At 36.6% G+C, this 12396-nt stretch overlaps 1 protein-coding gene across 1 annotated transcript in view; it reads right to left on the reverse strand.

Moving 5' to 3' along the window:
• The window catches only part of LOC124163041 (sodium- and chloride-dependent glycine transporter 1-like), a 158359-nt gene that overhangs the window by 13043 nt on the left and 132920 nt on the right, over positions 1-12396 (reverse strand). Inside the window, exons 7-10 of the mRNA XM_046539824.1 lie at positions 10286-10389; positions 5553-5790; positions 3285-3413; positions 1978-2187 (exon numbers count right to left, since the gene is read on the reverse strand). Of these exons, the coding sequence (XP_046395780.1) occupies positions 1978-2187; positions 3285-3413; positions 5553-5790; positions 10286-10389 (681 nt within the window). The remainder of the gene's footprint in view (positions 1-1977; positions 2188-3284; positions 3414-5552; positions 5791-10285; positions 10390-12396) is intronic.

The following is a 12396-nucleotide window of genomic DNA, read 5'->3' on the forward strand; positions in this document are numbered from 1 at the left end:
ACTTAAGCCAGAACTGACAAGAGACCAACACTTTTAATGTTACTTATTAAGCTGTAAGCCAGGAGTGATGAGGGCTATTAATTAGCTATGAAACCTAGAAAAAGTAGAACACCATACCACATTTGGTGGAATAGGGTATTTAGTATTTGCAAACTAATTATCACTCCAGGAAGCTGGGTTTGTGCAAGTTTCACTGTACTTGTACACAGGCGAGTAAAAACCTTGATTTACCAGATTTGCCAGGAGCCACTACATAATCCCAATAAGTTTGCTGTATGGAGCAAAATATTTCACCTCAAAGTCTAAGAGAGATATTGTAACCATCTCACCTTTCCCATAAAGTTATCAAAACAAAAATAATAAATACAATACTTAAGTAATTTGAAAATAAGGTGATTAAGCACAGAGAGATGAATAAGATCTTTTTATCAACAATTTACCAGCAAAAGTAATCATCTCAAGCTTAATTGACAATGCTTGTGATATTCATAATGAAAAGCTACTTACACTTATTAATAACAAACCAACCCAGATTTCCAAGCATCTGTGGTAGGTACTGCGAACCAAATAAGACACTTTTTACTACTAAGTGGTCAACTTGTAACTATGACAAGTTGACCTCTTAGGATAAAAAATTGAGGTATAAGGCTACATAAAATTCAAATGGGCCAATAGTATAAACATCCAAATAAATATGTACAGTGAGTCCTCATTCTACGTCACCCCGTTTAATGTCATTTCGCGATAACGTCACGAAAATTTTGAGACCGTCATTCGTTTATCGCACCTTTGCTTCGCGATAACGTCAGGTCTGGTCAGGTCTTTTAAATTTCGCGCGAGAAAAAATGCGAAGCGGCGGGCGTTGCAGGTTGTTCGTTTTGTGGGCGGTAATACAGTCAGCCTAAACGAAGTGTAAAACGGTGTGTTTATTGTCAATTTCGATTACGTTTATAGCAAATTTTCTGCAAAATGAATTCTTAGGTAGGTGCGCAAATGTTAAGTGCGTAAATGTCAAGTAAAGTTTTAGCAAATTTTACTGGACATAACAGTTTTCTGGAACCTGAAAAGTGATTTCTAGGAATTTTTTCGGGTAGAACTCGGAGTATTTGTCGTCACTTTTTCGCCGTGTTCTCAATAATCTTGGTTCCTGTAACTGCGACGATGTTTCAGCAATGATGATGCCCAGGCGATGATGTGACCACCATAGCGAAGCCGAAAAAACAAACGCGGGAAGATACAAAAATGGAGAAGGATGTACGTCGCTGCTGGTATTGCCGTCAATGAAGACAGGGACTCGTGTTTATGCCATATTTTGGCATTCCCATCGTAAGAAATGGCCCAAATATGATATGCTAAAATTTTTTTGCGTAGGAATTGTGAGGTCTAGGAGCCGATATTTACTTTTTACATTGTTTCTTATGGGATATTGTGCTTCGATTAACGTCATTTCGTTTATCGTCACATTTTTCAGGAACGGTAAGTGACGTTAAACGAGGGCTCACTGTACATAATAGCAAATTAAGAAAATAACATTCATTAAATTTATAAGATGCAACATTGTATATAGATGGATGAAGAATCATTTTGCTTTCACATGGCGCTTATTTCAATTATTACCACATTTACAAACAATCATTACTTCTCAATTTCTGAGGTGTCAATGCCAATCATTCAATCATTAAACATTATACCACCATAAAATCAGTGAGACTAATATTGTGGCATTTTCAAATGAAGGGCTCAAGTTCAGAAGAGATATTATTGTTGACTTAGTTACTATGCACGCAAAATAATGCGTTGCAATAATTAATGAATAGCAAAAGCTGAAAAAGCATATGGACTACTTTAAATAAAAAAATATAAAACCTGCATAGAATTAGCTGAGGTTCTACTTCAGACAAAAGACCACACAACCAACACTTTCTGATTGTGAGTAAAAGCTATCGTATATGATACCAATAGTGGAAGATATCATACCAAAAGAGTAGCAGGGGTGACCAGTTTCCACATCCAACACCAGAAAAACATCCACAGCCTAGATTGTGGTCCAATCATTTCTTGGACATCTCGAAGAAACCTTCCAGCACCATATACCCATGCAATTAATATGCACTCGGAAATGGCAATGAGCAACACAGACCAGTTCGCAGCATATTTGTCCATTAGTTGAAGCCAATACATGCCACTCTGAAATCGAAATAATAATTAATTTCACACATTTAAATGATAATATGTTAAATAAAATATATGACATAAGTAATTCAGAAGTACACGCTTCATGCTCACTTGAAATCGATCAGGATGACTAGGTACTATAAGGCAGGATTCAATCCTTAATATCAAGTAAGAGCTACATACATAGAATACAAGGGTATTATGTACTTAGAAAAATGTATCACTTTTTATGGGCTCATTAATTTCTCTTGACACCTACTCTTAATGACATATTCACATTGTTGAATCCAACAAAATAATCATTTACAGGGTCTACACGGTGTGGGGCTTCAAATTTTGCAGGTTAAAATATGTATTTCCACATTGAAAATTTGTCAAGAAATAAGCCACAAATGATCCTAAGGAAACCAAGAATGGCAAAGAGGGGCTCTTTACAGAAGGTCACATTTTGGTGTATACACATTGCACCAATGGTACCAGGGAAACTTCATTTTAAATGGACCAATTCATAAAATGTAAATGGACCAGAAACATAAAAGTCAAAATACATAATAGTAAACAAAGAAAAACATTATGAATTCATTTCTTTTTTGTCAGAAAATATTCAAATTGTGTATTAGTAATAATTACAGACACTAAAAATTTTACTTCCATCATCATTATTCTTTAAAAATTCAATGACATATCACCAGTAGAATGAATGACTGCATGCATGTATCAAAGCCCCTAGCTTTGATGGAAATGGTCTTTCTTGAATTGATACAAGAAATAGGTAAGGCTATATAAGGTTTGCATACCGTCACCCTTCACTCTTCAGTAATTTCTCAATAGTCATTATGAATGATTTTTCCTAATATGTATTGTCCTTTTCCATCCCTTTAATTAATCTTCCATCACCTTTTGTTACTATGTCCCACCCCCAGCAACCAAGTGTATTTAACATTTTGTACATCCTGTATCTGTACCAGATGATATCATTTAAAATTATACATAAGAACATTTTTTTCATTTCAACAGAATGACACAAAGTTGCTACTCTGAAAAAAATTAACAGGTACTATGGAACTCAAAATCAGTAGCTGATGCATTTTTAGTCGAAAATGACTTACATTTGTAGTGAATATGAGTCCCCCGAAGTAACCAAGGATAGCAACAACAAGCACAACCCAAACTTTCTTTTCTCTTAGGTTTGGAAACCTATCCAAAATAGCTGTAGTTACCGTCTCCATTAATGCAAACTGCAAAAAAGAAATAATTGCTTGATGAATTTCATATAAAAGTAGAAAATTGACATGTCTCATTCAAAACACTGATGAAAAAATGCACATTTCTGCTAATCAGTACACATTATGAATTAATTTCTTATTGTTCAGAAAATATTCCTTTTGTGTATTTGTAATAATTACAGGTAATATAAATATTTTACTTTTATCTTCATTATTCTTTCAAAAATTCTTTGGAATAACTCTATTAGAAGAAATTACTGCATGCATAATTTTCATCACAATTCAATGAGAGTTGACAGTAAAAAATGCAATCGCTCAGAAATCTATCAAGGATATGTTATAAGGCAACTGGCAATTCATTAAAATCATAATTAGTACTCAAATCATGATCCTTGATTTAATGCATACATTTAAGCCTCCAGCATTGATGGAGAAGGACTTTGCATGAATTACTATAATAAATACCAACATACATAATATTTGCACTAAAGTTAATTCTAATACACACTTTTAGAGATCTCGCGAATGGAAGAGCTAATTTGTTCAGGTAAATGCAGAGTATTGAACACTAACTTATGCATTGAAATTCAATTAGGCTGCAAGTAGTAAACCTTCAGGTAAGTATCAAAAGGAATGTGTTAGGAATAACACATTTGTAAAGCATTGACAAAATTACAAATTTAGAAATAACCTTCAACATTTCTCTTCCTTGTGGACATTAAATAGGAAAATGCTACCAACACCTCAAAATCAATGAAACATACGCAACTTTGGCAATGCTGGGATCAGTAACAGGAGCATAGAGGACAACTGCAGCTTCCCTCATCCAAGATGAATTTAGAATATCTACGATCAATAGCGGGAGTATTTCATACCCTCACCTCCATAGACATGCAACATTTCCACATTCAAAGTATGACCTCAAGTCTTACTTTGCGGAAACATTGTTTTATCAGGTATCACATAAACACATTTTATTACAGGATTGAAATTTCTTTATCTCCATGACCCACAACTTTTGAACCCAAACTTTCTGATAAAATTTCTAATGAAAAGGGAGCCTCCAAAATGAAAGAGAGGTAAAAACATTACATAAAAAAAGAAAATAAATTAAAATTATTGAGTATTTAGAACTTATTTTTACAGCATGATATTTTCGCACATCAAATTTAATGAAAGTAAGAAAGCATAATTAATAGCACTTTGGGTGCAACCTATAACTTATAGGCAGGTAACTAAAATTGGTGCAACCTTTCCACATTTCCACCCCTCAGCAGCCAGCACACACTTCCTACACAGGATAAATTGGCATCAGTTTCAGTCAGGGTTGGATGTGGGTGGCCTGGGGCCCATATTGGCGTGAGCCCAGGAGGCCCACTGTTTCAAGGCATAGCAATTTGTAAGGACAGAATATCCAAGTAACAGAATTTTCAGCAAATTATTTAACAATATACCAAATTGAGCCCCTAAATACACAAAGAACTGCGCATGTAACTCCGGTGTTCGATGACAACGCTTGGCGTGCCTCTGGTTGTGTTCAGAGCAGAATGCCAACAGATAATGTGTTTTTTTATCGGTAGTGTCAACCATTTATTAACGTCAATGTTTATGAATATGTACATGTTAACCAGATAGAACCCAGCTTCACTTCAAATCCCCATACACGAGATGGTTTTTTCATTTTTTTCCAATTTTGGGTGATTTACCTCTATATTAGTGGAAAGCTCATGCTTGGTGGGTGGCCCTAGGTTGGTGGGTTGCCTATGGCCCAGGCTCCTTGGGCCCCACCTTTGATCCAGCCCAGGTTTCACTTTTTAGTGGCATAACACATTTTAGGCTAGTATTGCTCAAACAATTGAGAATAGATATCTTTAAGAGCAACACGGAGAACATAATATTAGAGCCACACTATATTTCCAGGTCTGACAATAGAAGTGATAAAGTAAGAGAGATATTTAGCCGAATGGATAGACATGGTAATTTGTTTTTTCCCCCTAACCATAAAGGACTTTAATAAATGCCAAACGTAATTTCGTTAGAGCATTTTCTTCTTATGTGAAAACGGCTGGTGTCTTAACACCCCCTGCCACACGCCTTTTTAGGTGACTTGTGGAGTAGTACGTAGATGTAACAAACAAAAGGTGCACCAACCTGCGAGTCGAGGCCAAGGGTAAGCAGCATGACAAAGAATAACAGGGACCAGAGAGGGGAGATAGGCAAACGGGTGACCACTTCGGGGTACACAATGAAGGCGAGACCTGCACCCTCGTCCACCACATTCTTCACCTCCACATTCAGCTCATGTGCAAGGAAGCCAATCACAGAGAAGATGACAAAGCCAGCAAAGAAGCTTGTCAGGATGTTGGACACAGCCACTATCAAGGAGTCCCTGCAAAGAAAGACGTGAGATCATTATCTGAAAAAACTTCTGTCCTCAATACAGTACGTATACGTACATATATGTTAATGACTCATTAGTGACAAGACCTAAGTGACTTGTTAGCCATGAAACTAATTTAAGGGCAATATGCAATGAGACGCTACAATGAGAAAAATTCAAGGCAATAAATACTGTGAGAAGTGCCTCCATTAGGAGATGGACACTTAGTGAAACGTAGATATATATCTAATGCAAGAATAATTTAAATGCCCTGCACTTGGCACTTTGATGTTCAAGCTTACATACCCATTATATCATCTCTAATTATTGCAAAATATGTACCCTGCGACGGCTTCTATTTTGGATGACAATCCTTCATTTGCTGATTACCAAAGCCTAAAATTTCACACTAAGAATTCAGCACGGAGACAGTATTGTCGTTAACAAAATAAATATGTAATTAAAAGTATGACTCCAAAAGGCTACTAACTGCCAATTAGAGTCTATATTATGATTTTTCCCTTGGGCTACAACCTAGTCTTAGAGTAAAGACTTGCTAACTCCAGGGACCTCTATGGCTACACCAGGGGAGAGAGGTTATTTTTCATTACTCACATTAGAGTCACTCATGTCAGATAGGTTAACACATTCAGCGCGGAGCACGTGGCCTTCAGCAAGCTTCTCTCTTTCGACCCATGTGCGCCATTTGAAAATAGCAGTATTTGAACGGAAGAAGAAGGCACGAAAACCACTCTCTATTTTTCTTTCTTATTTTATCGGCCGATTCTGACAACGCTCATGAAAATCGGGCCCACATTAAATGTGTTAAAGAGTCGAAGCCACATCATATTTAGTCCTCGTGAATGTGCCACATAAAAGCTCAGTTGGAATGGACATTTGGGAAACCCTACTGACAATCTGTTCCCTGAAAACTTGGAGCAAAATCAAACAAGCCTAGAATAACTTAATGATCAGGACCCGACCCTTAAGGGAGGGTGTCATTCAAGGCAGCAATGTGGTCATGGAGGTGGTTCAGGGGTCATTCCATATAAAATCACCCACCTGCAGGTCTACATGCCAACTAGCAAACTAGCATACCAAAGAAACATGGTGGTAGGTAGGAAGATCCCAAAAATATAATTAGGAAAATCTTAGATAGGAAAAATGTAGTAGAAAAAGGATCTATTCAGTAGTATAATGGAGAATGGAAAAGATAGGGTAAAATTCAGAACAGGTATGTATAATAAATGACCATAGGGAGAAAGAAGAAAAATTTTGAATGAGCATGTTCTTTATAGCAAACACATGGTTCAATAGCACAATCAGATGAAGTCCTATAAGAAAATTCCAGCAGTGGTATGAGCATGTAGAATCTCTAAAGGGGACTAAGAGAAGGGAATACCACAAACTAGGGGCCATGAGTAAGTAGGAGATCCAATGAATATGAGAAGTATCTATACGGCAGCAGGATCAGGCCACAGATATTTGACAGAGAGGAGGAAAATGCATGGGGTGAGAGAATTCTTAGATCACAAGATTCAGATGCAGAAATAGAGAGATCCCCTTGGAATATGAAGGAGAGAAAAGTGGCAGGCTTGGACAATATCCCATCAGAGTTTCTGGATAATTCAAGGAAAGCTGGGAGGATAAGACTCTTTGGATAAGTCTATAGGATTCATTAGGATGGCATTGGATGGAGCATTTTGTGAAGAAAGTTGTTATATTGCTGCCACTAAGAATCCAGCTGTGGAAAGTGAAGACCACAGGATATTCAACCTAATATTACATATGGCAAGAGGTACAGAGAATTATTGATGGACATCGGTAATGAGGAACTGAGGAAATGAAGAGCATGGAGGAACAAATATATTACCTGGACATGAAAGTAAAGTAAGTGGGAATAAACTATAAATCTAAGAATATACACAAACACATTATAATAATAAATGGCTCATTTTTATAAGTATATACCTAAATGGCTCCGACTTGAAAAATGAGGGTCGCAAGTGGAGAATGTAGGCAAGTACTGACAGAGGTATGACACAAAGGCTCTCTACGATCACCCTACCTGTTTCGGGTATGTACAAATATATGGTAAGGGTTAGTATGAATTAGATGTGGGAATTAAACCTGATGTTTAAGTTTTAAGTATACCAGGACTAGCCACGGTGATAACTTTTATGGGAGTCATCCGCAATGCACAAATTGTGCAAAAAATCCACAGAGAAAAATCTTTGATTTTTTCTCTGTGGATTTTTTTGCACTGATGTTTAAATCCATGATGTTTGAGGATAATCAAGCAATGGTTAGCCAGCCAGGAAAAAGGATGCCATCATTGGATTTTGCATTAGGGAAACAGTGGAAGAAAATGGCATGAGGATAAATCAAAAGAAGACAAAAGTAATGCTGTATAGCTAGGCATCAATAGCCTTAACATGAAAGTACACAGGTAAGAATTTCAAAAGGTGAAGCAGCTCAACTCTTTGAGCAGCACATCAGAGGAAAAATGACACAGTAGTAGGATATTCTGAATGAGAATAGCTTAAACAAAGAGAAGTTTCTGAATAACAAGGAGCTGATGAGGGCATCATTGGATAAGAAGTTAAAGTGAGATAAGACTAGTGATGAGTATGATCTGGAGAGTAACACTTTATGGTGCTTAAACATAGCAATGGTGAAAAATAATATTTAAAGACTGGAGGTGTCCTAGACATGGTGGACAAGGGCAGGAATCTTCTCAAGAAGATACAGATGAGACATAAGCTTTAGATAAACTGAGCAATGACCCTGGAGGGTATACTGAAAAGTGTACCAGAGGAAAATATGCCCACAAAATAGGGATGAAGGGAATAGAATTTTCATATGGAATAAAAGAAAAACAGGAAGGTAATTTATTGTGAATTGAAGAGGGATGTTCCATATGGGAGGGGGGACAGGGCCAAGGTGATTTATAAAATTGCTCCATGTAAGCCTTCCTTAACCACAAGAATGACATTAATAATGTAGCATAACCTCTCAATTATGGCACAGAGTAATAATTGAAGTCTGAATCCAAAATGTACAATTTCAGGACAAATATTCACAGATTCTTCGCAAGGAATGAAATGATCAATGGATTGGGACAGTGGGGGAATAGTTAATACACAGTAGCTCTCAATGCACATTTTTGCAAAAGTCACACACGTTTTTATGTTTCATCTCAAAGACTCTGATTGATGATAAAGCTCACCCCATATCAACTCTTATGAATGTTACATTCAGAGTATAGGCCAGTGGTGTAGCCTAGAATTTTTTTTTGGGGGAGTGGGATCCGGGGGAAAATTTTGGAAAACATGGTACTTGGAGAGGGTTTTAAACTATGTAATTACAACAGTTTTCATAATCGAAAAAAACTTAATTTTTCATAGAAATATTTTATGAATTCATGATTTTTCAATATTTTGTTTTCTTTTATGATGATGCAAAATATGTAATTGTGTTTTTATATTTTGGGGGGTCCAGACCCCCGCACTCTCCCTCGCTACACCACTGGTATGGACACAGGTAATTCCCCAGGATCATTTATGATGAAGTGCTTCTTCCAGACAAGCAGAAGGCAATGGTACAATGTTATGGTGGGGGCTGCACCCAAGGCTTGTCTATAATCCACCCTTGTCTATAATCTAACACTGCAACGATCCCCAGAACTCAAAAAATCTTGTCCTTAAAATTAAAATTTACGAAAATAGTAATTGCCTTTTGGATTGAAAACATCAACCTCTTGAATTCAGAAAGATATTATGTATGTATCAACCAACACCTAATTTACCAAAATTTAAAAATGTATCATCATTATAACTATTGTTCCTTCCATCATCTTTCATCTTTGAAGTCACAATAAAATTCACCCATTGAATTTTTCAGTTTCATGAGGATCAGATTTAAAAATGAATTAAATTTGAACAACAACAAATTAAGTGATCAGAAAGTAAATTTTTAAGACATCCTTGACCTGGATGAGGACTCAAAAAGTTTTAATGCAGCATCTGCCAAGAGAGAGCAAAGTGCAAATATGAGAACTCAATGTCCAAGGTGCAATTATTAGATGATGAATTCCATTATAGAAGGGGAGATGTAGTTGAACTCAATTTCAAAACCAATAGAAAACTGTATACATAGCTAATCTTCACATTGGTACATGCAGATAGATTCAGTGACCATTCGTTATCTTCAAGTACTCAGGACCTATCTAGAAATGAGTAAAAGCAAAAAGTTTTCTGGGTCACTTTTTAGGATCATAACATTATATTTATGTGAAATGAATCCTAGGTATAATCTCATGAATAGTCATGCTTCAAAGCCATATTCAATGCACTTGAAATGAATGATATATGTATGTATACATAATCTAATTGGAAAAATGCCCATGATAATGCAGATGATCAGCCGCTGAGCTGAGCAATTTCTGTACATCCATTAGCTGATATGACAGGTAGAAGCATGCAATGAAAAGAACAGCACTTACTTGTAGCAGTTATTTGAGAATTTGTTGTAGGAGGCAAGCGTAATCAGTCCACCCCAAGCAGGGCTAAGTGCAAAAAATATTTGAACTGCTGCATCACCCCACACCTGCAGTGCAATCAGAGAAGAAGAAGAGGGGAGAGAGTTGAATTCCCAGGGGAAAATTATACGAGGGCACATGAAAACAACTGAAAAGCCAACTAGAGAAATAAATTCTATTTCCCCTAGAATTAAACAAATTCCATAGCTCTGGGGGAAAATTTTGTCAGGAGCATATCAGCTTTACTATTCTCTACACAAGAAATGGTTGAAGGGGATTATTCATTTTTAATGGAAGATCCTAGTTTTGAGGATAACCAGGAGCAATGCGAAGCATTAAACATGAGCTGCTCAATAAATACTTAATTTTTATGGTAAGATATGGGGAATTTTAATGCAGTGTCAAAAGTTTGTATACTACCAATTTAAACAGTACCTTCAACTTAAATAAACTACAGCAAAGAATCCGCATAATCCGACAGGAATTGTTCCTCCTGATACTAATTTAAGAAGGTATTATGCAAATGCCAAAGCAAAGTATGCACATGCTGTTTATAAAAATGTTTGCATTTTACTGTTTTTCAGGTAGTATAACAGGCACAGGCACTCATGCTAATATTAGTTGATAGTTGAAGTTCAATTTCAATTTTCAAAAGCCAGCTAAAAAGTCAATGCATTTCAAAATAGAATTTTCTGCCCTTCCAGAAACTTTTGAACTGCATAGCAAATATTACTGTGAGGAAAGGTAGAAATGGGTTTAAACATTAACTTTATACCAACCATGTTTTAGGTGAAGTTTGAAATAGCATTGATACCTCAAGATGGAAGCACTTGATTTTGAGGAAAGCATGAGCCAAGAGTAATAAGTGGTATATCCTCGGCAATTCACTACCACTGAGAACTCGAGTGACCCCAATAGCAATAGCCATTTAGGGTCAGTGACTATGAATTCTCAAACCCAAAATCATCTGGCCCCCAAGAATACTTAAAATCGGTCCTCCAGAAAAAAGACCAAAAAGTGTCCAAGACAACTATCCATATTTATAAAATAGATTGTTTTAACCAATACGATTTCCACTAAATCAAGATAGCTCCACAACATACAGTTGAGGACCTCAAATCCAGAATCCAGAAACCCCGAAAACCAGATATACTGAACATTTGGAAATTCCTCTGCGTAGTGTTTCGACTTGACACCTCGTGGCACCACTCTCCGAGCCTTGTTCTGGGATGAGTAGGAAGTTAGCATATACTATGAACATACGCTAACAACCTAGGCAGGGACACATAGGGATCTCAAATATCATGCACAAGAGCCTGAATGCATTTATAAATTAATTAATTAACAAAATAACATTTGCAAAGGGCAAATCATTTGCACAGATTTACCGTCTGACTATAAGGAAGGTATCGATAGATATCGCAACGTCTGCTAGCGAATTCTATCAGCATGAAGAAAAAGATGTATTTATTGCTCATTCTCATCCAGTATTAGGCACATATACTTTATGCTGCAGAAGCTACCGTCGTGATTTGACGACTTATTCGGCAACTTTTTTACCTCCTTCAACGTACTACTTTTTCTCTAATCATTTTAAAGCAAAGTTATATATATTAAACTAATATACTGCTAGAAAGTTTATGCTAATTAATGTTAAAATCCCTTTCATGTGTAATTTATAAGTTATGGTTTTATTGCATAAAAATTCTCAAAAAAAGTACCACTTTTTCCGCGTGCTGAAGACCAGAAATCCAGAAAAACCAGAGATCAAGAAACCCTTTGGTCCCAAGCTTACTGGATTTGATGTCCTCAACTGTACTGAAAAACTCCATAGGTACATTACGATACCTCCACTGCACAAGCACTAAACTATTGCCCACCAAATCAAATCCACTCATCAAGTAGCCCAATATGAATGTGCTCAGCTGGCAGTATCCGGAGCATAAATGCTCACCTCCAATTCTCCAAGCTTTGGAGGTGAGCGCTTAATCTCTGGCTACTGCCAGCTATGCGCATTCATATTGTTGGTTTCCTAGATGAGTATATTTGATTCCGTGGGCGATAGTTGATCGCTT

This window comes from Ischnura elegans, chromosome 7 (assembly GCF_921293095.1).
Source record: "Ischnura elegans chromosome 7, ioIscEleg1.1, whole genome shotgun sequence".
In the NCBI taxonomy this organism is placed as follows: Eukaryota; Metazoa; Arthropoda; class Insecta; order Odonata; family Coenagrionidae; genus Ischnura; species Ischnura elegans.